This window comes from Capricornis sumatraensis, chromosome 3 (assembly GCF_032405125.1).
Source record: "Capricornis sumatraensis isolate serow.1 chromosome 3, serow.2, whole genome shotgun sequence".
In the NCBI taxonomy this organism is placed as follows: domain Eukaryota; kingdom Metazoa; phylum Chordata; class Mammalia; order Artiodactyla; family Bovidae; genus Capricornis; species Capricornis sumatraensis.
The window spans coordinates 41,192,889-41,220,653 of record NC_091071.1 but is presented as its reverse complement, the minus strand read 5'-3'; the positions used below and the strand labels follow the sequence as shown (position 1 = coordinate 41,220,653).

The 27,765-nt window shown below is 61.2% G+C and overlaps 2 protein-coding genes across 3 annotated transcripts; both read right to left on the bottom strand.

Moving 5' to 3' along the window:
• Nucleotides 1-93: 93 nt before the first annotated feature.
• On the bottom strand, nt 94-19,774 carry CLCN7 (chloride voltage-gated channel 7). Of its 2 annotated transcripts, XM_068967106.1 has the most exons (25): nt 19,622-19,774; nt 13,432-13,503; nt 10,664-10,735; nt 10,507-10,572; nt 9,846-9,978; nt 9,514-9,623; nt 9,034-9,114; nt 8,390-8,452; nt 8,209-8,292; nt 7,537-7,630; nt 7,283-7,347; nt 7,035-7,151; nt 6,436-6,490; nt 6,127-6,187; nt 5,512-5,650; nt 4,713-4,806; nt 3,830-3,999; nt 2,938-2,989; nt 2,651-2,778; nt 2,482-2,567; nt 2,257-2,386; nt 1,689-1,748; nt 1,417-1,593; nt 1,254-1,334; nt 94-1,119 (listed from the first exon to the last, which is right to left on the bottom strand). In XM_068967106.1, the coding sequence occupies exons 1-25, from the start codon at nt 19,772-19,774 to the stop codon at nt 1,033-1,035; spliced, it is 2,430 nt and encodes an 809-aa protein (XP_068823207.1). In that variant the 3' UTR covers nt 94-1,032. The 2 variants fall into 2 exon arrangements, with proteins under 2 accessions (XP_068823207.1, XP_068823208.1); XM_068967107.1 differs by lacking the exon at nt 13,432-13,503.
• Nucleotides 19,775-23,698: 3,924 nt separating this feature from the next.
• On the bottom strand, nt 23,699-27,042 carry PTX4 (pentraxin 4). Its single transcript, XM_068968426.1, has 3 exons — nt 26,902-27,042; nt 25,702-26,326; nt 23,699-24,339 (listed from the first exon to the last, which is right to left on the bottom strand). The coding sequence occupies exons 1-3, from the start codon at nt 27,040-27,042 to the stop codon at nt 23,699-23,701; spliced, it is 1,407 nt and encodes a 468-aa protein (XP_068824527.1).
• Nucleotides 27,043-27,765: the final 723 nt, after the last annotated feature.

Sequence of the window (27,765 nt, the reverse complement as noted above, 5' to 3'; positions counted from 1 at the left end):
ACGGTCATCAGTACCATTCCTTTATTTCTCCCATTCAGATCCCCATACTCGGACCCCCGTGCCCCCCACAGAGGGCTTCCCCACCAGGAAGAGAGCCACCTTCCGAGGCCCCACCCCCTTAAAAGGGGCTGAAACCCAGCTGGAGTGCCCGCCAACCCACCACAAAAATTCATGGCTGCCATCAGAGTGGACCAGGGACGCCAGTCCCTGCAGAAGAAAGGTCCCGTGGGGCCTCGGGGACACAGCATCCCAGCTCTGGGCCTGCCTGGCCTGGGAAGGGTGCGTCCCTGCTCTGGGCTCGCTGACTCATCCCAGAAACCCCCTGCCCCCGATACTGTAAGCAGAGCTGCTATAGCGTATCACTCAGGGCCACTGGGGCACCATGTGCCAAGAAGATCCGCCTTCCCAGCGGTGTCCACAAGGGCGTGGTGACAGAGACGTGGTTCGACTCGGGTGTCCAGGCCTGAAGGAGGGTCTCAGGTCTCCCCCTGGGCCCAGACCCCACTGCACTGAGGGGGGCGAGGCCGGGGCTACAGAGGTGAGTCTGGGAGTTTGGCTCTGGGGTCTACGCTCCAAGGTGGTCCTGCTCCCTGAGCCCTCACCTCTGTGCCTCCAGTTCGGATCTGTCCAGACTCAAAACCTGACGGCCACCAACTGCGCTGAGGCCCGAGGGCCAGGGCCAGGGACGTCTGCTGCAGCCGCTGGCGGTGCTCAGGGCGCGGGCCTAGGAGCCAGCCCGTTGTGGGGCTGCAGCACTCAGACCCACGGGCCCCTGCTCGCCAGCTGTCCCCTTGCACACGCGTGCTCTCGGGCTCTTGGGAAGAAAACAGCAGTTGCACAGATTCCTGAAGAATCAGGAACAGGAGGCTGGGTGTGGAATCCCAGGGGTGAGGTTGGGGGAGGGGACACTGAGAACACAAAAGTGTCCATGTGCGCCACACGCCGGCCGGGCCATCCCCAATGTCTCACAGTCACTGGATCTGCTGCCAGGGAGTGAGGCGGGGCCCTGGGGGAGGAGCAGGCGCCAGGGCCTCATGTCTGGGCCAGAGACAGCTCCTCCAGGCCCCCCTTTCCAAGCCGGTACCTGGCCAGGTCCTTCCTGGTCACCAGCCCGACCACCTGAGGAAGCAAAGCCAGGGCATGAGGCCCAGCGTTCCCTCTGTGGATGCCCCTGCCCTGGATGTAGGGGATGGCACAGCCTGGGGGAGTCCTGGGGGTGGGCAGGCAGGCCAGGGGCAGCAGGACCCCCTCACCTGATTGCAATTGTCCACCACCACCAGATGCCGGAGGCCCAGGGCCCGGAACAGCTTGAACACCCGTGGGAGCGACGCCTCCTGCAACATGGACACAGCCTCAGCTCACCCACCAGCCCCGCCCCACCCAGGAGGGGACGGGCCAGGATCCCCTCAGCAGTACCTGGGGCACCGTGTAGGGCGAGGGGTTCATGAACTCGGACAGGTCCATGGTGCACTCCCGCTCGTCCTGCGACACGTGGATGGACTGGATTGGGGGGAAGCGTGGGTAGGCGTCACGGAAGTCCTTTAGCCGCAGCCGGCGTCGCAGCAGGCCCATGCTGGAGCGCTCCACGAACACCTGCGGGAGGCGGGGTGGACGGTGGGGCGGGCACTGGGTGCTGGAGGTGCAGAGCCCAGGGCCCCGCCCGGCTCCTGGGCCACCCGACGGCCTACCTTGTGCTTGAGCAGGACGATGAGCTGCGAGCGCAGGATCAAGCCCTGGAGCCGAGCTGGCTGCACGAGAGACGCCTCATCTGCAGGGGCCCCGGGACCCACCAGCGCCAAGCCAGCTGGGGCTCCAGCCAGGCTCCCGGGTGATGCTGGCAGCATCACCATGCTGCCGGCACTTCCCCAGTCAGGCTTGCTGGTCCCCGAACGCCCAGGAGAGGCGGCAGGACCCGGACCACGAGGTGCCGAGGGGTCACTGTGTTAGTGTGGGCAAGCGGCAGACTCTGGCCCCGGCCCAGATGCCAGAGGCAGCATGGCTGCAAGTCCTGTGGACCCCGACAGTCACAGCCCCGACTCCTCGGCTGGGGTGCAGCCTGGGGTGGGACCACAAGACGCTGCTGGGGTGCTTCAATAACCACCCACACCACAGGAACTTCGCTCACGGGCACAGCGGTATGAGCAGAGAATTCTACCAGAAACCCCAGAGCAAGATGCCCACCTTCACGGGAGCCCGCCCCAACCCGCCACCCTGGTCAGCACAGGTGGTGGCCTGGCCTTCCACGGGGCTCGGTACCTGCGTGCCGTCAGCATCCTCCACCACGGGGAAACCGTTGTGGTTGGATGCCGTGCTGCTCAGCACGTCCACGATGACGCCCACCTTCTCCCTCCTCCGCAGGCAGGTGACTGGCGTGCTCATCACCTCCCTGGGGAAGAGCCACGCCGTGACCCACCATGTAGCTGACGAAGCCTCCCAGGGCGTCTAGCGCCCACCCAGCCTGCGGGCCTGCCTAGAGGGTACCTGGCGGTGAGTGAGTGCGAGGTGACGGGGGCCTCCCAGTGCAGGAAGGGCACGCTCTGCAGCTGGATGTGCATGTCGTACAAACCCTGGGGAGAGTGGGCACGGCCATGCACAAGGCTGCTGGGCCCGCCCTCGCCGCAGCCGCCGACCCCCAGTCCCCCTGCCGCACCTCGATGAAGACGTCCCCCACGATCTTGGCGGTCATGAGCACCAGCATGATGGGGAAGCCATAGGTCACGTTGCTGGTGGCCTCCATCATGATGACCGTTAAGCTCAGCGTCATCCTCACGATCCCACCTGCCCGGGGGAGGGGAAGAGGGAGACTAGGCGGGTGGGGCAGCACCCTGCCGTCCATCCAACCCCACGGCCTGGCCCCCAGGCAGCATCAGATGGGCGTGGGGGAGGTAGGGGGTGGGGGGAGGTGGGAGGGACACCCACGTGGTAGCCAGCACTCACCCAGCTGAGCAGCGGCGCCCATTAGGGCGTACTTGCCAGGGTCCGCCCAGACCTGCAGGGAAGACACGGGGTGCTGGGGGCGTGGTAGCCCCAACCCAAACCCACCCAGGCTGCACTGACCACACTGCCCAGGAACGAGCATCACCTAAGTCTGTGAACATGGTCACCGTGACCGCCCAGGGACGACTGAACCTGGCCGCCTGAGACGGGCACGAGGTATGCTGGGGCGGGGCCGGGTGTGTGCAGGAGTCCATACACAAACACCTGGGCCACGCCAGGAAGCGTAGAAAGCAGCGAAAAGCCAGCTCACACCAGCGCACGGGCGAGCCGTGAAGACACGACGCTCACGAGGACCCGCCTGCACAGACGGATTCCCACAACAGCCGGCAGAGGCACGCCCACGGAGGCAGAAAGCTGCCCAGGGCTGCCAGGGGCGGGGACACCAACGGGACTGCCTAGCACGGACAGCTGTCCTTCTGGGGTGACGAGAACACCCGGAACCCAGTGGTGGTCGTGGTCACACAACTACGACACGCTGAGGGGCTGCCCAGCCACTCACTTCCACAAGGCGGGAGTTTACAGTATAAAAGTCACCGTAATGAAAGCCAAAACTCTGTCTGGAAGGAAACGGGACACACGACTCAAACCTGGCGAGAGGAGACTCACTGTACCCCTCTTGACGGCTTTTTAAGGTCTTGTGTGAACGACTGCAATACAGCTGGAAGGCCCACAGGCTGAAGGCCAAGCCACCCGGGGAGGCAGGTGGGAGGCAAGCAGGAGGCAGCACCGGTGCTGAGGCCTGAGCTATGACCCCAGGCCCCGCCCCCCCAACCCTGGGCTGCTGGGCCCGCTGTGCTCTTTCAGGGCACTGGCCCGGCGGACCTGCACTCACCGCGGCCCCCGTGATGTAGGACAGGGAGATGCCGAACAGCCGGCCCCAGGCAGCGCCAATGAGCAGAGACGGAATGAAGACGCCGGCCGACACCGTGAGCCCGTAGGTCCAGCAGGCCAGGAAGAAGTAGACCAGGGTAAACAGGCCAAGTGTCACGGGGTTGTAGGAGCCTGTGGACAGGGCGCTGGCCAGGGCCTGCCACACGGACTCAACCCTGCGTGCTGCTGCCCGCCCAGTGGTCCAGCTGAGCCCCTGGTCAGAGCCCTCTCCCCGAGCCTCCCCGTCCTCAGAGGCCCAGTGCAGGGTCTCAGGGCCTGGCCCTTGGGCGCGAGCCCAGCCGCCCAGGGGGCAGGTGACGGGGAGCGAGGGCCCTGGGCTGCCACTGATGGTGGGCAACAGCCAGAGCTGAGGCAAAGGGGTTGCAGACAGGCGCCGAGCGGTCAGGGCGGCCCCTCACCCCCAGGTAACTGAGACCGCTGAACTGGAAGCAGGTCCATGTCCGGCCTGAGCCTGTCTGTCATTAGGAACACGGGACTGCACAAGGCTCCAGCGCCAGAGAGCGCCTCCCCAGGCTGTCTTCTGACCGAGTGACCCCTGTGGGCAGCGGCCAGGAGGGAAGCCCACGCTGGGGGGCGAGTGCATCTGAACAAAGGACAGGATGGCCTCCAGGAAGAGAACCAGACAGCCTGGGGAGCCTGGCTGGACCCCTAGGCACTGGCTGCCAGCTGCAGGCCCTAGTACAGCCAGCCCTGCAGCAAGGCCACGGGTGCTCAGCCAGAAGGCGTCAGTCAGGCCGGCCCACGTCTGTGTGCGCGCAGACAGGTCAGAGGGCACAGGGCCACATGGGGACAGGCAAACGACAGCTTGGAGCAGGGGCACGAACCTGGGGGGTCGTGGAAAAGGCTGACCACACTCTTCTCCGGGGTGTTGAAGAAGGCCGCAGCCATCGAGTTGTACTCACCATCAGCGCAGAAGAGCTGCAAGGGGTGAGAGTGGACAGGCCAGTGGGATGCGGAGGTCCTGGACCAGACGGCATCAGGCACAAGCACGCATGGGCGGGGGGGGGGGTCTGGCTGCGGCCTCAGAAAGGAGGCGGGGCCTGAGAGCTTGCGTCAGGAGCAGGCTCCCACGGTGCCTGGGCAGACATCGGTGCCCGGCGTGTGTCAGGCCCAGCCCTCAGGCTAAGCAAGACTGTGTGCCCCTGGAGGCCTTAACGTGAGCAGGGGCTCCCAGCAGAGTGGCATGTGTCCACCCCATGGCCCTAGCTGCAGGCCCAGACAGGCCTTTGAGTGTATATTCCGCCCTGGACAACCGGCAAATGGCTCCCGTCTACGAAGGAGCCTGCTCTGGACATTTCCCGTAAACAGAACCACGCCACGTGAGGCCCTTCCCATCTGGCGTCTCTCATGCGGCAGTGTGGGAGCGCATCAGAGCTCAGCCCTCTCCACAGGGAGGGGACCCACCGTGTGTGAGACACCCGGTTCCTGCTTGTCGTGGGCGTGCACCGGGGCTGAGGTGAAACCTGCCGTGGTGAGCGTGGGCACATGGGTCGCCCCTGCACACCCACCACCCCACCTTGCAGACCCTGTCAGCCCGCCAATCCAGGAGGCCAGGTGAGACTCAGGCCGCAGTGCCCGCCCTCGTCTGGGGGCTTGCCCTGCCCCACCCCCCTGGCTGCCTACCTGGAGGGGGTAGGACACGGAGCTCCCCCGCAGGGGCTGACAGTCCCGGGACGAGTAGATGAGCACGAAGGCGGCCGTGGCGGTGACAGCGGCGACCAGCGTGGCCTCGACCACCTGGAGGCAGGGCCGGTGGACGTACCTGGAGCGCACAGCCGGGGCCAAGTGTGGGCCGGCCGATGGCCAGGGTGATGGGGCCCGCCACTTGGGAGGGCCGCCCCGGGCGCCACACCCATCTGCCCATCCCCCAACAGGCTTCTGCCTGCTCTTGGCTGCCTCCCGGAGTGAGAGGACGAGGAGAAAGAAGGCCAAGACCCCGGCACAGCCGAGAACGCCAGAGGGCCCCGGGATGGCTCTCCCAGCAACACGAGCAACTCTGCCAGACCGAGTGTGCCCGGCAGACAACCCTGCAAACTGGCGAGACTGACGCAAGCAGCCCAACACACCTCACCAGGGCCGCGCCGGATCCATGGGCCATGCCTCCTGCCAGGCCACACATGCCCCACCACGCAGGGGGTGGGGAGCACGCTGGGCATGGGGCTGCCACATGGTGAGAGCACAGAGCGGCCTGTTTCTAGAGACCCGGTGCAGCCACACCTCTCAAAACTGATTTCTCACCTGATTCGAAACATCGTCAGCCAGTAATTCAAGGCGTTGAACACAGCTCCGAGAATGCCCCCTGGAAAGAGAAAAGAGCAGATAGGTGTCTGGGACTCAGGGAAGGCTGCCCATGTGGCAGGGGGGCCGGAGGGGACGCCTGAGGATGGAGGACCCCCCCATGGACTCAGAGTGAGGAAGGTGAGGAGCTGTCCCCAGCCAAGGGGAGCTTGGGCCCCCCTGGTGCCGGGGACAGCCAGCAGGGGCGGGGCTGCAAGCTTCTCTGGCGCCCGAAGCTAGGCTGGACCTGGAGCCCGAGGCCGTCCTTACCCACCACACCCATGGCGATGAAAATGGGGATCTCATGGATCACGTACACCATGGTCTGCGTGGAGAGAGAAGAGCAGGCATCCATGAGCAAACCACTGGCCCCTGCTCAGACGAGGCCAGGCGTGCCCAGGGGCCCTGTGCCTCCCCACAGGACACAGACCCCAGGAGAGAAACCCTGGGCACTTGAGCAGACCAGACCACGTGCGAGGAGGCTCTGGGGATGGCCCAGGGTTTTGCAAATGGGGAAGTGAGGGGCCACGAAAGAGGGAGAGGACGCTGGTGACCCGGCCACCAGCAGCCTGTCATGGGAAAGAGCCAGCCACTGAGGACCTCTTGGCCTCCGGAAGCCACTGCGGGGCACCAGCCATCAGCCTCAGTGATCCTGCCCGACAGTCCGCAGACGCCTGAGCCTCCCCGAACTACTGCTGGCTGATGGGCGCCCCACCTGCAGGGCCAAGCGAGACACCCCCTCCCAGGGCAGCTCCAGCCTCAGCCCCACAGACAAGGGCTCCCCCCACAGCTGCTCAGGCTGCGCCTTGAGTGCACAGCCTGGCCCCCTCAGAGGAAGGCTGCAGGGTGAGGGGTGCCATGGCGGGCACCTCAGTATCGAATCTTCCAAAGTTGATGAGCCCAGGGCTGGACAGGTCCCACGCGTTCCCATGATAAATACTCAGGACGAAGTTCAAGGTGAAAGTGGAGATCATGGAAGCAAAGAACTGCAAGCAGAGAGACGCGCACTGTCAGAGCCGACGTGTCGCAGTAGCGGACGCCCCAGCGGGGGACGGCAGGGAGAGACCGTGGGCTAAGGGCTGCTCAGCCTCAGAAGGAGGCCGTCCCCGGCACTCACGATTCTCCACGTCAGGAACTGGTTCCAGAAGGACGCACCCTCCTCCAAGCTGAACAGCACGCCACCTGGAAGAGCAGCCGCCAGCCCTGAGGCACCTGCCCCATCAGACAGCCCTGCGCCCGTGGCCGCCCCAGCTCCCACCCCCAGGGCCGTCGGGGCTCTCGGGAGGCCCGCCCGACGCGCTCAGTGGCAGAGGCCCCCAACACCAAGACCCTCCTTCCCCACAGCGGGGGCTGGCAGTCACCCCTCCTCACCCACGGGGGCCCCGAAGGCTGCGGACACTCCAGCTGCAGCTCCTGCCGAGACGAAGTCCCGCTTCTCCGTGTCTCTGCGAAAGTACTCGAAGATCTGGGCCAGGACAACAGAGATGCCTCAGCCCGGGCCTCCGATGGCACTTCTCTCAGACCAGGGGAGGGGGCCCAGAGTGAGGGGGAGGGGAGGGGTGGGGGAGGGGCCCAGAGTGAGGGGCAGGGGAGGGGTGGGGGAGGGGCCAGAGTGAGGGGCAGGGGAGGGGTGGGGGAGGGGAGGAGAGCGGGGAAAGGGCCCAAAGTGAGAGAGATGGGGAGGAAGAGAAGGGGGAGGGGAGTGGATGGGCTCAGCCACGGGGTCAGCTGGCATGACTGCAGAGCAGGGTCTTGGGCAGCCTCCTTGCCCACTGACGTCCAGAGAAAACTGCCCACTCCAGCAGTGACCACACGCTGCAGTCTGTGCAGGAAGGACCAGTCCGCACAAGCGAGCTTCCCAACCTCTCTGGGCCGCATTCCCGTGGACATTTCTCAGAGCTACACGCCGTTTCCACACAGACACACACCCCCGCACGGAGCACCGAGCGACCAGACGCCCCACGGACCAGAGGCTGAGGCGAGGAGGCTACGGGGGAGGTGGGCCTGGCCCGGGGTGTGGCCTTGGGGACTCGGGGGACTCACCTTGAAGTCCCGCTTCAGCGACGTGGACCTGCCCTGGGAGATGCCCGCGGCAATCACCGAGCCCGAGTGGATCATTGGCCCCTCCTGGAAGGCACGGGCGGCGTGCTCTGGAGGTCAGCCCGCCCCCGTGGCCCCAGGGCAGCGGCAGGGGGTACACGCTGGGGCAGCCGCCTTCCGTTACCTTCCCCACGGCCAGTCCCCCCACCACTGACAGGATCACGCCGGACACTTTGATCACCAGCGTCTGGAACACAAAGGAAAAGATGCCAAATCTGATTACAGGTGACGCGTGGTCAAGAACCCAAGCGACAAACTGCACACAGAGAGGAACCTCATAGTGACCCCCGGCAGGCAGGAGGCCAAAAGGGGGCCATGACCCAGGCAGGCGTCCAGGGATGGGGACTGGCAGCCGGCGTTCCCTTGCCACCCATCTCCTCAGACCTTCCGTCCCGGGCACTCACGTCCACACAAGGAGACACGCAGAGCAGCTTTCGCTCTGACCTCGGGCTTTGCTCCTTGCTCCCCTGAAAGGGACCAGACCCCCCACTGCCTGGAGCACCCCATCCCCAGAAAGGGCACGAGTGATATCACCTGCTAACCCCTGGCCCAGGTCCACCAACCACCCCCTGGAAATGCCCAGAAGTCGTCGTCCAAAGAAAGCTCCCATAACCTTGCCAGCATGTCCACACAGAGGCGCGTCAGCAGCAGACAGTGCGGGTCTGGGCAAATTTTGGAGGTGAACGTGAGCAAATAGAACACTCCTAAGTCGGCAAGGATGTGTCCTGGGCTGAGCCCTGAGCCCCCAGGGGCCACCTCGTACCTCACCTTGAGCCTGACCACGTGGGGGATCTTCACCCCGTTGAGGAAGCACTTGATCTGGGGGATCCCGCTGCCAGCGGCGACCGGCTGGAAGGAGAGGAAGCATTGAGCCCGCAGGCCAGACAAGCCACTGCCGCTGCCACAGGCCCAAGAGGACGCACCTGGTGGGGGCTCGGTCCGCCAGGGGAGGGGGCGGCTTGCCGACCACCGAAGGGAACAAATGCCATGGGCATAGGGGGCCCGGTGGGCCCCTGGGCGGGTGGGGGTTCCCAGGACAGGGGGCCTGCTGAGGGGCCCGTGCTCTTGCCCGCCCAGGGGACCCTGCACTGCATCCAGATGCTTCCGGACATGGCCCCCTCCTCCTTCCAACGCCCCCACAGGGAGGAGCAAAGGGGCATGGGGAAGAAGGGGGTCCTGGGGCACGTAACCCCTCGGTGGGGCCCTCCACCAGCAGACCTTCGGGTCTGGGCCAGAGGGCCCACCTACCTCTACGAAGGCGACGATGGTGGAGCCGAGGAGCACGAAGGCGGCATTGAGTGCGGCCCAGAGCAGGAGGGAGAAGGACAGCCCGCCGTGCTCAGTGAACCTGTCGATGTCTGCGGCTGTCAAGGGCCACGTACTGTGGGGTCACGGGGCGCTGCTCCCCAGGGGGCTGTGCTCTGGCCTCCAGGGCACTTAATGGGCATCTCGGGGTCACCGCACATCCCCACCCTGAGACTCGTAGCCCCACCCAGTCACGCTGCCCAACCCACAGCAGAACACGGCGGGGGTCCCTCCTGCGGGTCTACTGGCTTCCAGTGACCACAGACAAAGGATACTGTCCTTGACGAGCCTGTATTTGAGGCCGGCGAGCTTCTCCACCACGATGTCAATGAAGCAGGCCACGAGACCCGTGAGGATGCCCACCATGGCGCAGATGACCCAGCGCTTGATCTCCACCGTCCGGAAAGCCTGCGGGCCATCACGGGCGGGCATGGTTGTCAGGGGCCGCTCTGTGACCTCCACTGGGCACAGGCTCACCCTGCGGGCCTCCAGACCCAGAAGAGCAGCCCCACCGGCGTCTCAGAGGCTGTGGAGCCCTAGGGGACGGACCCCCAACCAGGGCGTAACTGGATGCTGATGCTGCGGCCGCCATTGAGAACAGCCTCCTCAGAGGTGACAACGCGACGCTGGCATGGGCACCTGAGCCCGGCCGCGGGCAGCGCTCACCCCAGAACGCCAGGTGGGGCTGGGGCAGGGAGGAGATGGAGGGAGGCGGCGGGGTCTCACACAGACAGACAGACGGATGGACACACACACACACCGCCCCCCACCCCACCCAGCTCACCCGCAGGCTCACCACCCAGCTTGCCCCCTGGCTTGCCCGTCCCAGCTCCCCCGCAGGCTCGCCCCCCAGCTCCCCCGCAGGCTCCCCGCCCCTCACCATGCAGGCTGCCCCGCAGGCCGGGCCCCCCAACCCCGACTCCCCCGCAGACTCACCGTGTGGTTGATGCGCCGCTCTTCCTCCAGGAACAGCTGGTTCTCGCTGTTGTCGTAGTCCAGGCTCTGCAGACCGGGTGGCAGACAGTGGTGAGCGACCCTGGCCTGCGGGCACAGGCCAGCCACGCTGGGGCAGGGTGGGGCGCAGGGGGCCCACCTCGTACTTGAGGGACAGCAGCTTCTCGTTGTGTGGGATCTCCCTGGGGAAGGGGTGAGGGGGGTCCATGTCCTGCGGGGAAGAAACAGAGCTTGGCAACCCAGCACGTGTCAGGACGCAGCAGCACAAGGGAGGGGCTGTGCCCGCGCGCCCCACAGGGCAGCGATCCTGAGCCCAAAACCAGGCTAGGCAGGTGGCTGGACGCAGAGACGCAGAACCTCACAGGAAGCAGGTGGTCAGGCCCTGTGACACCTGTCAGGCAAGTTATTCCAAGAACCAAGGTGGCCTGGCCCCAAAAAGCAAGATGGAAAATGTCTGTGGCGCGACAGGACACCCACTGTGGGCGCTCGTCCATGCTCCGGCTCTGGCCCTGGACGCCCGGCTTCTCTGAGTGACGAGTGAGTCTGGGCTGAGAGAGGGCCGGGCTGGGACTAGAAGACCACCGCAGGACCAGCGGGCTGGAGACGCAGCTGATCTCCAAAGGGCAGGGGTCAACCAGTCCTGCCCATGTGATGGACCTCCACTCAAACCCCACACGGAGCGGTCAGGGACCTTCCGGCCGGTAAACGTGGAGGGCTGGGAGGGGGCTCCCGGGGACGGTGTGGGGCTCTGCACCCCTCCCCACACCTTCCCTGGGGGTCTCCCCCATCTGGCTGTTCCCGAGTTGTGTCCTTTGTGGTAAACCAGTAACATAAGCAAAGTGCTCCCCTGAGTTCTGCAAGTCATTCTGGCAAGTTATGGAAGCAAGGAGGGGGTCGTGAGAACCCTGATTTGCACTGGTCAATGGGAGCACAGGTGGCGGCCTGGACTGGTGTGGGAGGGGGTTGTTTCATGGACTGAGCCCTCAGCCCGTGGGTCTGTGACGCCGTTAGGGCCAGAAGGAACCGAGCTGCAGGACACCTGGGGACGTTTGGACAAGCAGAAGGTGACGTGGCATAAAAGCAGAAACAGGCCAATACTGTTTCAATAAAGGACCAAATCCACATAGAGCACCTCAGCAGACATAGGAAAAACATCTGACAGAACTCAACAGAAGAATTCGGGGACCTCCTCCACCCGATCAAGGTGCCTATGAAGACCCACACGTAACAGCACGTGCAGGGATGAGAGACTAAGGCCTCTCCTCTGAGACCAGGACAAGACGAGGATGCCTGCTCGGGCACCTCTGCTCAGCTCAGTCCTCCAGGCTCTATCAGGGCAATCAGGCAAGAGAGAAAGGGAAAGGCACTCAGGTCAGGAAGGAAGAAGTGAAACTCTTCTTTGCAGATGACATAGGCTGATATGTAGAAAACCCCAGAAAGTACTCTAAAAAAACATATTTCCATGTTCCTGCAATGAACAATCCAACAAGAAATTAAGAAAACAACTCCATTTACCACAGCATAAAAAGTAAGACTCTACAAAACAAAACGTATTTCTAGAAAGCACTAAACAAAGCAAGTGAAGATCTGTACGCTAAGAACTATAACATGTTGTTGAAAAAAAAAAAAAAGAAGACCTAAACAAATGAGAAGCTATGCGGAGCTTGTGGATCAGACGACTGGATGTTAAGAGTCGTCGCCACCTCTGTCTAAACTCCAGCTGGAGCTTCTGAAGAAACTGATGAGCTGAGCCTGAACCCCACATGGAAACACACAAGGGACCCTGAACAGCCAAAACCTCTTTCAGGAAATGAACAAAGTGAGATGGCTCAAACTTCCTATTTCTGAGACTTCCTACAAACCTAGAGGCGTCAGGGGAGTGTCGCCTAGGCACAGGGACAGGCTAAGAGCCCAGAAGCAAACCCGTCACAGCAACTGACCTTCATCAATGGTGCCGAGACAACTCGACAGGGAAAGCGCTACCTTCTCAGCAAACGGTGCTGGGAAAGCTGGGCACCCAGGTACAAAGAACGAAGCTGGACCCTTATCTTACATCATGTACAAAACTAGGGGAAAGCGGATCAAAGATCTAAACTGTAGAACACAAAAGACTGGAGTAAATGCTTATGACCTTGGCCTGGGCGGTGGTTTCTTACCTATCACACCCAAAGCACAAGCAACAAAAACGGGCCAAGTGGACTCTCTCTGTCAAAATTAGCAGTGTTTGTGCTTCAAAGGACAGATAGAAAGTGAGGAGACCAGTAATGGACCAGGAGGAAATTTTGGCAGATCCTGCAATTGACGAGCAATGTGTGTCTGGAGTGTACAAAGATCTCTCAGAGTTCAATCACAAAAACACAAAAAACCTGGTTAAGAAACGTGACAGGACCCAGAAGTTCTCCAAAAGACTCGAAGGCTGGATGGCGCCAGCAGCCTCAGGGGGATGCAGGCTGACTCCTGAGGAGGGGGTCAACCGCACGTCTGTGGGAGGGGTCTCGGGAAAAGGCTGGAAACTGCTGGATACTTCAACCCCCAAAACAGGGGCAGGAAAAGGGACATCACCCAGGTCCAAGGGCCCAGCACCCTGAGATGCCCTCCCCCAGGCCACCACGGGCCTCATGCCTGGCCCTCCCAGGCCGCACACGCAGCTTGCTCCTGACGTGCATGCCCCCACCTGTGCTCATCATCTCAGCCTTGGGGATGGGGTCCCACAGGGCAGCCTCCCCTGGTGGCCCCCGTGTGCACGGCACTGTCCCCACACTCTGCACGGCACTGTCACCGCCTGCCATCCTCCTGTGTGGTGTTCTCCGTCCGCCCTCTGCCAGGCTGCATCTCCACAAAGCAGGCCTGGCTGTCTGGGGCGGGGCGGGGCGGGGAAGGGGCCTGGTTGAGCAGGATCCCACTCACAGGGTTCAGAAGCTCATCGTCCAGCTCCACGCTGCTCAACTGTCCGATCCGAAAGAATGCCGAGTGTGGTGACTGGAAGCAGAAGAGAACCACAGGCCTCTCAGCTGCAGGACGAGCTGCACTGGCATCACCCCCCCAACCCCCTGACCCCGGTGTCCCGGGCTCCTCGGGGGAACACAGACCTTCGCGTGTGGGAGATGCCAGCTGGGCCGGCGCTGCCCCCAGGCCCGGCCCGGGACCCACAGCTTGTCCCATCCCCGGGGTCCTCCTGGGTCCCCCTCTCCTGTCCTGGGAAACCCAGCACCCCGCACCTCCTGGGATTGAGCCCCTCCTCTGGGAGCCCTTCACCCCGCACCTCCTGGCCACCCGCAGAGGCCCCATCTCTGTCCCCCCATCATGACATGAGCCACTGCACCAGGTGGGCCCGTCACAGGCCTCCCAACTACCACCCCCACCCAGACACGCGGCCAGAGGAGTGTCCTTTCTGGGGCAAGGCATTCTGAAGCAAGGCGCATTACTGGGCCCGGGACAGGTCAATCACAGAGGACAGTCACCCTGGCACGTGCCCACCCTCACGCCCAGTGCCAGGCATGGCACACGTGAGGACCAAGAGACGAAGCACAGGCCGCCACAGGCACGGCCCCGGGAAACGAGCCCCCTGCAGGACATGGGCACAGCGTGCAAGTGCGGCTGGGCTCCTGGCACTCGGGCATGCAGGGACGAAGACTGAGGGCCCGCCACATGGGAGCCCGGAGCACACGGGCACTCCACAGGAGGGAGTGCACTCAGCAGCGCACCCAGCCACCAGCAGTGCTGGCCCCAGGCTGCAATCACAGCTGCACAGGCCGCGGCCTGCACGGGGTCGGGAGGGCGGCCCTGCCCCTTCCCACCTCCGGTGGTGTGGCAGCCCCTTGGCTGTGCTCACATCACTCCAACCTCTGCTCCGCTGCCACCGGCCTTCTGTGTGTGTGCACGTGTGCGCCTGCAGGTGTGCACGCGGATAGGTACGCACGCATGGGTGTGCATGCGCGTGGTGTGTGCATGCACTTGAGCAGGGGTATGTGTGCACGCGTGTGTTGTGTGTGCCCCCTCTGAGGACACCAGCCTGACCACACTGGGACCTGACCTCAGCTACCGAGGCCCCACACAGGCTCCAGGCTGGGGGGACCGCCCGGGGGCACTGCTCCCCCACGACAGGTAACCTGTCAGGCGTGCTCACGAGCCCACCATTCTGCTCCAGCCGCTTTTCTCCAAGTGTAAATGGCAAACGTCAGTACAATGGAAGGGAGCAGAGAAACATAACTGCTTTCTTTCGTAAAAACAATTGACAACACCCTCAAAACTGCTGACTCTGATGAGGAAGGCAGGAGGGCCTGGCTGGCTGACCCAGAAAGGACCTGATTTCCCAGGCCGGGCCCGAGCTGGCTGCAGCCTGTGCTCCCCACACAGCCACACGTCACCAGAGGACATGCCGGCCACCAGCCCGCCAGCGGAGCACACACTAGGGACTTCTTCATTGAGGAGATGGGGTGCAGAGACAGGCAGAACTGAAAGTGGGGTTCTGAAAGCAGCAGGAAAGACCCAGCTGCCCTCCGACCCGACAAGCGGAACCGCAGAACCAGGTGGAGGGGGCACGCGTGTCTCAGTGCACTGACGGAGCGCACCGCCAGTCGCTCCCACTGAGCCGTCGGCCCGCAGAGCAGCGCCCCTGCCAGCTCAACAGCCCGAGGGCCAGGCTGCAACCACGCGGCCTGGGGAGAGGTGGGCAGCACGGCCCCAGAGGTGTGGACCCCCCCACCAGGAGTCACGGGTGAGCACACGAGGGAAGCAGGGAGCTGCAGTCAGACCGGGCACGGGCTCCTGCAGAGACGGAGCCCCCACTGTGGCTCCCGGCCGCACCCCTCCTCCAGCGCCCTCATGTTTTCATCATCTCTTTCCCGAACTCTATGAGCATCTCACAAGCAAATTATCTTTTATGATGAAAAAGCCATTCACTGGATGTACGGGGACTTGCTCTCTCTCTTTTCTTACACCCAAGCTAATTGCTAGCGCTTCCCCACACTGCTGATGCACACGACAGCCTGGATGAAACCTCTGTGCTTCCGGAAGGACTGCAAGATTTCACTGCATGTGGCTCCCCTGAGCCGACATGCTTGGAACGCCAGTCCTGAGGGAGAGCAGGCAGGGGCTGGGAAGCGGCTGTGAGAGGCAGGATGCGGGCACTGATGGGTGTGCCCACGTCAGCGCCCGGTTTCGGCATGGCACTGCCCCGGGGTAAGACGGAAGGCCCTCGGGAGACGGGGTGCGGCACACAGGCCCTCCTGTACTGTCTTTTCAACTTCCCGTAAATCCACAATTAATTAAAAATTTATACGCGAATGGGACTACATCAAAGTGAACTTCCGGGCATCAAAGGAAACAATGAACAGAGTGAAAAGAAACCAGTCCTACAGAGCGGAACTCCTGCAGCCCAACAGCAACGAATGACTCGACTAAGAAGACCAGCCCCGGGGCTTGGGGCGTGAAGATCAAAAACACAATGCGATAACACCTCACACCTGTGAGGACGGCCAGGGTCAAAAAATAAAGAAACAAGCTCTGGTGAGGATGTTCTGGAACCAGTGCCCTTGTGTGCTGTTGCTGGGAGCGTAAAACAGAGCAGCTGCTGTGGAAAACAGGACAGAGATTCCTCTAAAATTAAAAAAAGAATTACCTCATGATCCAGCAATTCCACCTCCGGGTAGAGGCCCAAATGACCAGCAAAAGGGGTCTCAAAGAGGTGTGTATACACTCACACTCACGGCAGCATCGTTTACAGTAGCCAAGGGGCAGAAGCACCCCAACTGCCCACTGGAAGATGGTGCATAAGACGTTAGGCCGTCTAACACACAGTGCAGCGCTATTCCGCCTCAGAAAGGAGGAAAGCCCGTCATGTGCTCCAGCACCCACAGACCTGGAGGCGCCGAGAGAAAGAAGCCAGTCACAAAACAATGAACGCCCTATGACACCGCTGCTCTGAGACGTCACACAGACAGACAGCAGACCGGCCTTTGCCAGGGGCTTGGGGAGGGCTGGGGATTCGGGCTTCACAGGGAACAGAGGTTCAGTCTGGGAGGACGAGAGGTCCTGGAGGTGCTGCTGCTGACGGTGGACTCAGTGCTGCCGACTGCATATGCTTGGTCACGGTTAAGGTGGTAAACTGTGCTACGTAGTTTTTGCATCATTAAAACAAACGGCAAACAGTTTACGGGCTGTCTGCGCACCTCTGTCCTCTGCTTTCCAACCCCTTCAGCCCGAAGCCCCCCGGCCTCGAGCACTGAGGACACGCACAGGGCCTCTGCCACCAGGGGCTTATAGTCAGAAAAACCAGGCTGCCCACAAACAAAGTCAGCGTAAACCGTGAGGGAGGCTTTGAGGGTGATGCCAGGGCCCGAGGGAGAGGCCAGGGTCCAATGGCAGCAGGGGCAGTGGCATTGGGCCGAGAGCTGATGAAAGACGGTGGGGGATGGGAACAGCCCCACCGTGGCCTCGCTGTCCGAGCACAGCCATCTCTGCCCGGGGGGCCTCCCGGACGCCCTGACCAGCTCTTGGCCCACCTTGTCCTCACCTCTCCCACACGGTTCGGCTGTACTCACGTCCTCTGCCTCCCAGACTCTGAGTCGCCCGCACCGGCCCTGGGCAGAGGCTACTGCAGGCCTGGGGGAGACAGGGGAGAGAGGGAGCCCTCGGGGAGGGCACCGGGGTGGCTGGCCTGCACCCTGTGGAGCTGGGGCAGCTGGAAGGGGAGGAGGACAGCACGCAGACACCGAAGCAGAGGGACTTTCCGCCAATGCTCACCCCAGCCTGGAGCTGCTGCCGGCTCAGGCTTCCCTCTGTGAGTCCTCAGAAGCCTCCGCTTCCTGTTGCCCACCCTCTGCCCACGCACATGACTGTGACTCGCTGGCTGACGCCACCTCCCCTGCCCCAGGGGTGGACAGGCAGCAACTTGCCTTCACCCCACACTTGGGCACGACGGGCTGAGGACCAGAAAGAGAGAAGAGCAGCTCCGAATGGCCTGGTTCCCGACGGATGGGGTTAAGCTCAGGATGCCCCACAACCCATCCTGCCCAGGACGGCCCAGAGCGGCACCCCACAGTGCCTGGCAGGTTCCCACGTCGGGTGCACCAGACTCCAGCTGGGGACGCCCTGCAGGAAACCCCGAGGCACTGGGCTGCCACTTCAGTTCAGAAGGCCCTGTTCCAAAAGCAGCTTCCAAGTGTGCTGCGGTGAACTCAGCCCACCGGTCCAGAACCACCCCTCCTGCAAGATGGCTGGCCTCGAGGGGCTGAGTCAGCGGCAGGGGAGTCGCACCAGGAACAGCAACCCAAAGACCATCAGAGCCCAACTGCTGTTTCTAACACCCCTGGGAGTGACCAGTGTTGGCCGCCTCATGACGGGTGGCTGGGGACTGGATGTGGGCGACCCTCCTTGCCAGCAAGGAGCCTGAGCACTTGCCTCTGCTGGTACAGGGCAAAGCTCCTGCATCAATGCCTCCGGTGACCCCTAGCCCCTCCATTCGCCCATCCCAGGCTGTCTGCGCATCCTTCAAGCCTGGAGTCTCCAGCTTCCCGAGGATTCTCCATGAGATAAAGACAACTGGAAGCCTGCAGCTGTCCCCTGCGGGTCCACCCTGGCTCCTTCCCCAGCCCCACCACTCACTCCAATTTGCTTCTCAAATGCACTCTCCCTTTCTCTCTCCCCTCTGTCTACTGGCCTAAGGATCATGCAGGCTTCAAGACTGGACCCAGGGTGACCTCTCCTGGCCTTGGGGCCCCTCATGCAGTCCTCCCGGAGCACTGGGCCTGCTCTTCCTGGAGTTGGAGCCAGTGGCCAGGGAGCTGCACTGTTCACCTCTGTGTGCAGCTGGAGCACACGGCAGATGCACCACACATTATTTTCAAATTGCTTAAGAGCAGCTGATCACTTATTATTAAACACAAATGAAAAACAAAAAAGCCTGTAAAGGTTTTTTACAGGGGAATGAGTTTCAAGGGAAGAGTCAACAGGTTCTTAAGAAAAAAAAAAAAAAGCCAACTCCTGTGTCTATGCTGCCTAAGGAGAACTGAGAAACCCCAGCACACTGAGTCCTGAAATAAACTCCAATTCCATCTGGAAGCTTTCAATCACTTTACCTGTCAGCTCTTAGGGCCAGTTTTTCCTATTTGTAGTTTGTAGATTTCAGATCACTTTCTTTTAAAGAGGAGAAAAAAAACAAACATTTTCAGAAGAAAATAGCACAAAGCCCTGTCTCCTAGCAGATTAAAAACCACTGCAAGTCAGACCCTTTAGGTCACTTCTCATGTGGACAGACAGCACTTGAGCAGACCTCACTCACGGAGCAGACCGTGATCCTCACTGTCCAACGCATCTCTCGGGGAACAGGGGAACCTAAAGAGAAGTTCTAGGGGAACAGCCCCATGCTTGAGTCCTTCCTAATTAAACACCACACAAGGGTGTAAAGGACACATCTAGGACACAGTGAGAAAAAAGAAAGGGGAATAAAAGTCACAAAACAGAGTAAGGCCACGCAATCAACTCAAAATTAACACCACACACAGGAACTGACTTAAGTGACAAACTTCTGTGCTGACTCGCGGGGCACATTTCGACCACTCGGATTTGTCTTCCTGCATCTGGCTGCGCTTGCATTCCAATGAACAGCTGCGGGAAAACCGAACGCACGTCCCTATCATTGCAAGATGGCCCTGAAACCGCTGCGTCTAAAGGGGCCCGGCCGAGTCCCCAAAGTATGCCCACTGAAAAAGCAAACTCCGCGACCTAAGCTCTTGAAACGTCCTTCTTAGCGGATCAAAAACGACCCGGTAAAAATAGTACCTCGCATTAAAAAAAACAAAAACAGAAAGTAATGGGTGACCTGAGCAGCAGACCACTTGCCTTCTCTTCACAACCGCTGTGGAGCAAACAGGGAGAAAACAGCTTCGCGCTGCTGGGGCTCGACCGCAGCGGCCGGGCTCCACCGGGGACGAGGGGCCGGTCCCGCGATCCCGCGAGTCCGGAACCGGCGGGGCCCGGCTTCCGAGCCCGCCCTGCCGTCCGCCCGGCGGTCCGAGCAAGGACTCTCCGCGTCCCCGGCCCCCGGCCCCCGCGAGCGCGGCGCGGACCCGGCCCGACCCCCCAGCCCCCGGCTCACCGCGCGGGCGGCAGCGGGCCCGGCTCCGTTCAGCAGCGGCGCCGCCTCCCCGGCCGGCGCCCCAGGCCGCGGCGCCCTCCGCAGCAGCGGCGCCGCCTCGTCGTCGTCCAGGTCGCGGCCGGACCACGACACCTTCTTGGAGACGTTGGCCATGTCCCGCCGCAGTGGACCGGCTGCCGGCGCCTCGGCCGTGTTTGTTCTCGTGACCCGCGCCGCCGCCACGTGACGGCCGTTCGGGTCACGTGGCCCCGACGGCGCCCTCGTGACACGACGGCGCCTCGGGGCGCGCGCGGCCTTCTGGGAGTTGCAGTCCCGCCGCCCGTCGCCGGCTGGGCCGCGCGGGGAGCGAGCCGGCTCCAGCGCGAGTCCGCACAGCCGTGCATGCAGACCCGCCTGTCGGGACGGGTCCCCGCGCAGCAAACGGTTGTGTTGAGGACACACCATGTGGCCCTGTGGCCTTCCTGCAGAAAACGCTGCACTGAGCGCATCACACAGGGAAAATCCAGTTGAACCCCAATTTCGGGACACGTGCCAGCTAGGCAGCTCTTCCTGCGGTGTCAGCGTCCACCGAGAAACACCGAGGAACACCGAGAGACCGCCCTGGATGACAGGAGATTAACGGCCGGGCAACGGAGGCTGCTCGTGGGCCTGGCATTTGGGGGACAATTGGCAAAGATCAGACTTGCACTGTGCATTAGGTAGGGGCGTTACTGCGGCGCCCAAACCTGGGGCGTACCTTCGTTGGGTGTCATATCAGAAAAGCCCATTTCCTCTGGAGACAGCACTGAGATATTCAGGGACTGTGATGTGATGTCTGCAGCGTAGCCTCAGGTGATTCACAGGCTAATGGTAATCACAGTATGTAGCTACCCACAGAGGGAGAAAGTAAGCTGGTGGGATGTTAGCACCCATGAATCCAGGGTAAATACACCTGTGCCATGTATTCTTCTTGTAACTTTTTTCTTTAAATTTGAAGCTTTTCAAAATAAAGACATTGCAGAAATTCTTTATAGGCTTTTCTCCCACATGTTTCAAAAATAAAACCAAAACTGAAACCAAAATAAGAGGAAGGAAGCCCAACAGGATTGTAAGTTTTCCCCAAGATAGCAAAAGGTGTGACCTGGCTTTGCCCTTTTGCAGGATAAGCCAGCCCTGTCTGTGGAGGAGGGCCTGGAAGCTATGGAGTGCAGCTGGCTCAGGCTCCGAGGAGCAGTGGGGCTGGTTTTCGACTGAAGGGAGTGGGCGAGTGCAGGTTGTATGAAGCTCAGGCCTGTGGAGAGCTGCACAGAGCGATGGGGAAGTGAGAATAGGCCTAGGGACGAAGGGTCCGGAGGGGAGGCCCCTCTGCATTTTTCCATCCTCCCTACCCAGGAATGCAGTGGACTCAGATCAGAGGTGGGGTTGATAGGATTCGAGGTGGGTGTGGCTCCCGTCATTCACCCATTGGGGATCCCCATGTCTTGTTCAGCCTTCCCTGCCCCAAAACCGAGACGGGCTTCCCTACACTCCTCGGTGGAAAGCCCTGCTGCTGCTGCTGCTGCTAAGTCGCTTCAGTGGTGTCCAACTCTGTGCGACCCCATAGATGGCAGCCCACCAGGCTCCCCCGTCCCTGGGATTTTCTAGGCAAGAACACTGGAGTGGGTTGCCATTCCCTTCTCCAATGCATGAAAGTGAAAAGTGAAACTGAAATCGCTCAGTCGTGTCCAACTCTTCTCGACCCCATGAACTGCAGCCTACCAGGCTCCTCTGCCCATGGGATTTTCCAGCCAAGAATACTGGAGCCCAGCCCTGCCCAAATGCCTAACGACCTGAGTTCCCACCAATCTCCCCCGCAAACACCTTCCCAGGCGGGTCTCCCCTCCTGGAGAGGCCCCACCAAGCACCTGGATGCAGGTCGGCTGACAGTCCACTGCCACACTACCTCTGCCAAATGCCCACCATTTCAGCATCTGTGAACACTGGGCAGAAATGCTGCTGTGAAAGTTAATAGACGATGCTGTGGTGTTCTAACAGGTGTTCGTAACACACCTGAAAGCTGCTGAGGGTGGGAAACAGCCTGCGTGTTCTCTCAATGCTGGCGACCCAGCTGTCCCTAAAGAAAGACTTCCTAATCAAATTAATCTTCCCCTAAAAGATGTCATCTCTCCCTCCTCAATGGTGCAACGCAGCCAGGGCTATGGAAAAGGCCAGAGGAGCCTGGGAAAGAAGGGACTGAGAAGGGCAGCTCTCCGTGAAGACAGATACGCCCTGGGGAAGTGCCAGGGGAAGCAGAAGTCTGTGGTTCTAGGACCTTCCTGTGGCCACTCAGGGGGGTTTCCAGACCTGGGATTCATCCTCTGACCTTGACTCACGGATGGCTGGGGAATGGGCTGGGAAGGGGGAGGGGAGGTGGCTGGCCAGACTGGCTAAAGGCCTGGGATCACCGCTAAGAGGCCCCAGGGACTGATTTCAGCACCGCCCCCAACCCCCGCCCACTAGCAGGCCTGTTTCCAGACAGTGATTCTAAGCTTTTCCGACAGATGAACAGACGTGCTTGCCGCCCCCCCCCACACACACCCCAAAGCTGCTCTTTTCTGCGCCCACAGATTGACTTTCAGGTTCTGAGATCTTGCAAGGATTAATTTACATCACACTGATTCATTTTCTTTTTTTTCTCTCGGGCTGAGTCCTAGCCACTGGAGTGCCAGGGAATTCCCCACACCTATTCTGTCAATGTGTTGTTTTTTTTTAACTTGCCATGATTCAAAATTCTAAAAAAAAAAAAAGGCTGTCAAAAACAATACCCAGTACTGGCAAAAATGGAGAGTTATGGCAACCATCATAGAGTGCCGGCAGGGATATAAAACAATGCAGTCACTTTGGAAAACAATTTGGTGCTTTCTTTGAACGTTTAAACATGATTTTATCATTTAACCCAGGAATTCTGCTGTTAGGTATCCACTCAAGAGAAATAGAAGCATATGTCTACATAAGGACTCAGAGGAGGGTGTGCACAAAACAGCTTCATTCACAGGGGCCCCCTACTGGAAACCACCCAAGTTTCCATTGACTGATGAATGGATAAACAAAACGTGGGTCATTAGGACGGAAGGTCTTTCAGCCACACAAAGGAATGCAGCAGAAAGACGCTACAACACCGATGAACCTGGAATGCATGATGCTCAGTGAGAAAAGCCAGACACCGGGGACAACACAGTGAAGGAGTCCATTTATGTGAAACGTCCAGAACCAGCAAATCCACAGAGACAGAAAGCAGGAGAGTGGGGGCGGAGCTGGGGGAGGGGCTGTGTGGGCACAGAAGTGACCCTAACAGGCATGATGTCTTTATGGCGGGGGACAATGGAAATGTTCTAAAGCTGGATCATGGTGATGGTTGCATACTTGGCAGACTGACTACAAGCCTTCAAACTCTACACTTAGAATGGGTGAATTTCATAGTATGTAAAAGCATTGCCCATCCTTAATGTGTGTTTCTGAGTAGACTGTTTCCTTCGCAAGCCCCCTTCCTGGCACCTCTAATAGCCTCACCAGCCATGTCACAGAACCTTGATGGACCCCCAGGGTGAAGGAGCTGCAGTGCCAGGAAATGGACTCTCCAGCCCTCCTCATGAAAGATGTTAGAACAGAGAACAGACAAACAGAAACTCTCACAAGCCTCATGGAGAGAGGACCACGGCAGCTAACACAAGGAGAAGAGTTTTCTAGGAACCAGCCTGTGGCTGCCCCAAACCCACACCCAGGAAGCATGGAGCTAGAGCCCGGCACCGCCACCTGGCCGGTAAGCTGGGCTGAAATGACATCATACTACAAAGGGGGGTGTTTGTAAGAACACTGCAGTGAAGGGGAGAATGCAGTCCTGGGGGCCCTGAGGCCTGGCTCTGCCTTGCCGGCTACCCTCCTCTGCCCCCATGCAATGCCCACATTCTGTGTTAGAGGGCAGGTGTGCTTGGTCCAGGTCAGGGGCAGCAGACTGGCCCTCAGTCTGAGTGGGGGCCCTCTATAGACTGTGTGGAGTTTGGGGGTGCCCTTCCCGCTGGCCACCATGTGAGTGCCACTGCTGTGTGTGTGGGTGAGCCCTCAGGGACACAGCTGCAGGCAGGTGCAGTTCACCCTCTGCATGAATCCGCCCACTGACGTGGCATTGGCCAGTGTCAGGATGGCACCCGTCGGGAGCGCCTTCCCCATGGCCAGGTTCGAAACCTCCCCAGGGACCAGCACGCGGTCCCATATGGCCAGGCCTGCCATGCTCCCCACGAAGGCCTCAGAGCTGTCAAACCCACCCCCGACGTGGTCTTGCTCCTGGCCTAGCACCAGGGACCCTCCTGGGGGGATCTCGTACCCCTCCCTGAAACGAGAGCCAGTGGCCACGAGCCTTCGGTCCACGTGGAGCCAGTACCTGCCCAGGATGGACGTCCAGATGACACACACGTGGTGCCACTGGCCATCTAGCAGTGGCTGGAGGGGCAGCTCCCTGAAGGCCGGGTCTCCAATCACAAAGTGGACGGAGCCAGGAGTCAGGGAGTCGCGGCCGTGCAGAACCAGCTTGTTGTCGTTTTCCTCAGTGGCATAGGACAGGAGGGTGCCCAGGTGGTCAGCGGCTGTGCGGACCCAGCTGCAGATGGACAGGGCCCGCAGACCCGTGAGGAAACCGGGGCGGAGGAAGCCCACATTCATGGTGGAGGCATTTGGGAAGATGAGCGCAGGGCCCACGTTGCAAACTAGAAACAGACAAGAAGGGAGAGTCAGCCCGCGTCGCGGAGGGGTGGCGGTTCACTTGTCCTCACGTGACCGGCGCCTTCTCCCAGATGGGAGGACTGACGCAGGGCACCTGGCCAGGCCCCCCACCCCGCCCCCGCTCCTCTCAGCAAGGAGCCCTGGATAAGTGTCACGTGGCTGCTGGGACAAACCCCCCACAAACGCAGTATCTGCACGGCTAACCCAAAGTTAGCATCTCACAGTCTGGATGTCAGAAGTCCCCGTGGGTCTCTCTGAACTGAAGATCATGGTGTGGGTGGGGCTGGTTCCTCTGGAGGCTCCAGGGAGAAGCCCTTCACTGCCCTCTGACCTCTGCTCCTGCCTCACATCTCTGTCCCTGACGCTGAGCCCCCTGCCTCCCTCTCCTGAGGACCCTGGGATGAGGTCGGTTCAGCTCCCATCGCAGGGAGCTGGATGGACTTTCACATTAGAAAGTCCTCTTGTCACGTGAGGTGACGCAGCCACAGGGGCTGGGGCCAGGACATGGGCATCTTTGGCGGCATCATCCTGCTGACCAGACTTCCTCCCAAGTCTGCCCGAAGGAGGGCGGGTGGGGCAGGGGTGGGGAGCCTGCATTTCTAGCTCCAGGGTGGAAGCGGGGGCTCCTGTCGTGACCCAGGGCGGCGGTTTTCAACTGGACACACCTGTGCGCCCGGGGAACCTCCAACGACGCCTGCAGACAGTTTTGGTTGTCAGGATTTGGGGGTCCCCAAACTTATAGCCCCGCTTTCCCAGGAGCCCTGTTGATTCCCTGCAGGTCAGCCAGTCAGCTCAGTCTTACTGGTGAGGCCCCCAGAGCCGTGCAGATGAAGGGAGATCTGCTCCAGACTAATGGGCCCTCAGGGCTGCAAGGCCAGACTGGGCCACAGCTGAGAGCTCGAGGCAGGTGGAAGCCAGAGAGGTGCCGAACACCTCTCGGTGCCCTGGAGGCCCCTACAGCTGGGGACGACCCGACCCCAGGTGCCCCTGGTGGAGAACCCTAAGCTGGCGATGAGAAGCAGCAGAGGCCAGGGGCCCTCCACGAGTGAGCACAGACCCCACGGGCTACAGACTGGAGCCCTGGCCCTGCAGGAAGGACCCTGCTGGTGACGGCTGAAGATGCCAGCCCTGACCTGTGTGATCACCAACCCTGAATGGGCATTTACTGCCCGCGGGCAGCACCCTACTCGTGGGTGTGCCAGGTGGCCTGACCTGCAGGCAGGCCATCTCCTGGGTGGTTCCTTTCTTTGAAGGTGGGGTGTGTGGGGCTGTGAGGGCACTAAGGGCTAAGCAGGCCCCCGAGGGAGAGGTGGAGACCGATGGGGGCGAGTGGGCATGCTGCTTACCCTCTTCTGGGCTCTCAGGGGGCCATGCCTGCTGATTGCCTAGGCCCCGGGGCTCTTGTGCTCCCTGGAGACGGTGAGCGAAGTCCAGAGGTGGGTTCCGGGGCTCAGGCGGAGCTCTGGACGCCTGCCCACCCCCCTGCAGCTGTGGGGTGCTCAGGTTCGACGGCCTAGATGGGGCCAGAGTCACATTTGGGGTGGTGGGGCCGGTGCCGGCTACCCGCAGCTGGCCCTCGAGAGCGGCCAGCCTGGCTCCCTGGCTTTGGACGAGTGGCGTCAGGCGGAGCAGCGCGTTCTGCAGGGCCCACACGTCCCGGGCCAGGCCTGAGACAGTGGCCTTCTGTGTCTCCTGCTCCCGGGCGCGCCGCGCGCTGCCCTCGCTCACGGTGGCACTCAAGGCCAGCAGCCTGTGGTCCGCCTTCCGGCCTCGGTGCTGCGTCCTCCGCACCCAGGTCTTGAGGTGGCCCAGCTCTTCCTGCACGGCTGCCTGCGACTGGTTGAGTGCCAGGGCCACAGCCTGGCTCTCCCGGGCCAGGCTCCGGAACCGGGCCTCGATGTCGAAGGACAGGTTGTAGTGGCTGGCGATGCCCGGCAGGTGCGTCAGGGTCACCTCTTGGAACCTCCGAAACTGCGGAGAGGACACAGGCAGTCCTGGGGGCTCGGTCTTCAGGGCAGCTCGGGGAGGTGACTGACCTCCGCCACCAGCACCCGTGCGCCGAGCTCGGAGCTGCGGGACAACCCCAGGTCTGTGCTGCAGGGGACGAGGGCCCCCAGGCGGCTCCCACCCCTTCCTGCAGCCACACTCTTCACTCCCTGGGTGAGGGCGGGCGGCTTATGTGGGGATCAAAGTGAGGAGGGCTTGGGCTCCTAGGAGCCAGCTGTGGCCCCACACAGTAGTCTCTGCTCCATGGGGAACCTGAGATCCGGTACCCCGAGGCCCAGCAGGCCCCAGCACACCTGTGGGTACCCTCCTCGGGGTCGCCCCAAGTCTGCCCACCCTCACATGCAGCTGGCTTATCTTCAGAAGGGGCCCACCAGACCCGTTTTGCTGTTTCAACCATAGGTGAAAAATCAGACCATAAAAACTGCAAACTCCACTCTGAGGCCACAGAGCACAGAAGCTTCCCATTGTTTCTGTATCACCTCTGCTTCACCTGCCGTCAATTAAAAAACTCTACCGCCTCAGACGGTGGGTGCACTTACCTGCTCTTCTAGTCTACGGAGCCTCTCGAAAAATGGTTTCCGTTGCTCGACAGGGCGGGTTGCTTGTGACAAAGCTCCATGTAGATATATGTGCACAAGGATGAGGAAGAAAGGCAGGGCTCTTCCCGTCGGGCTGCCCATGCTGAGAAGGGGCGAGAGGCAGCCTGAATGCAGGAGGATGGTCTGCTTGGAGCTGGGCCTCCACTAGGCTGCCTGCCTCTCCTGGGAGTGGCTTCCCTTCTTCCCCTCTGGCGAGCAGTCAGGTGCCTCCCACCACCTTGATGAGAGGCATTCACTCTGGAGACTTGAGGTTCCCAAGGACACAGGCTGAAAACAGATGCAGTGTCTTTGGAAAATAGGTCTACTGGGTACAAGGCCTGGTCCAGCTGGCTCGGAGGTGGGCGGGGTGATTGCTTTAGCAGGAGCACACAGACCATGTTCCCACCAGAGAAGTGGAAGCTGCACAGGCACCCTGGCGGGGGCAGGGGCTCCTTAGAGCTGTCTGCAGCGGGCCCAGCGTGCTGGCCGTTCACAGTGGATCCAGATCCATGAGGCCTCGCCCTTGGAGGAGGCAATGGAAACAGAACTGGGAGCTGCGTTAATTCATCTCGGGCCTCGGGCTATGAAGTGGACTGAATGGTAGGTCCCAGCCTAACCCTGGTGCCTCCAAATGGGAGCTTATTTGGGAAAAGGGTCTTTGCAAATACAATTAGGGATCTTGAGATGAGGTCATCTTGGATCATCCGTATGAGTCCCAAGTGCAAGGATGAGTGTCTTGAGACAGAGAGGCGACACGCAGGGGAGAGGGCCATGTAACGTGGAGGCCAAGGTTGGGGTGGTGCTGCCCCAGGAACACAAGGAGCT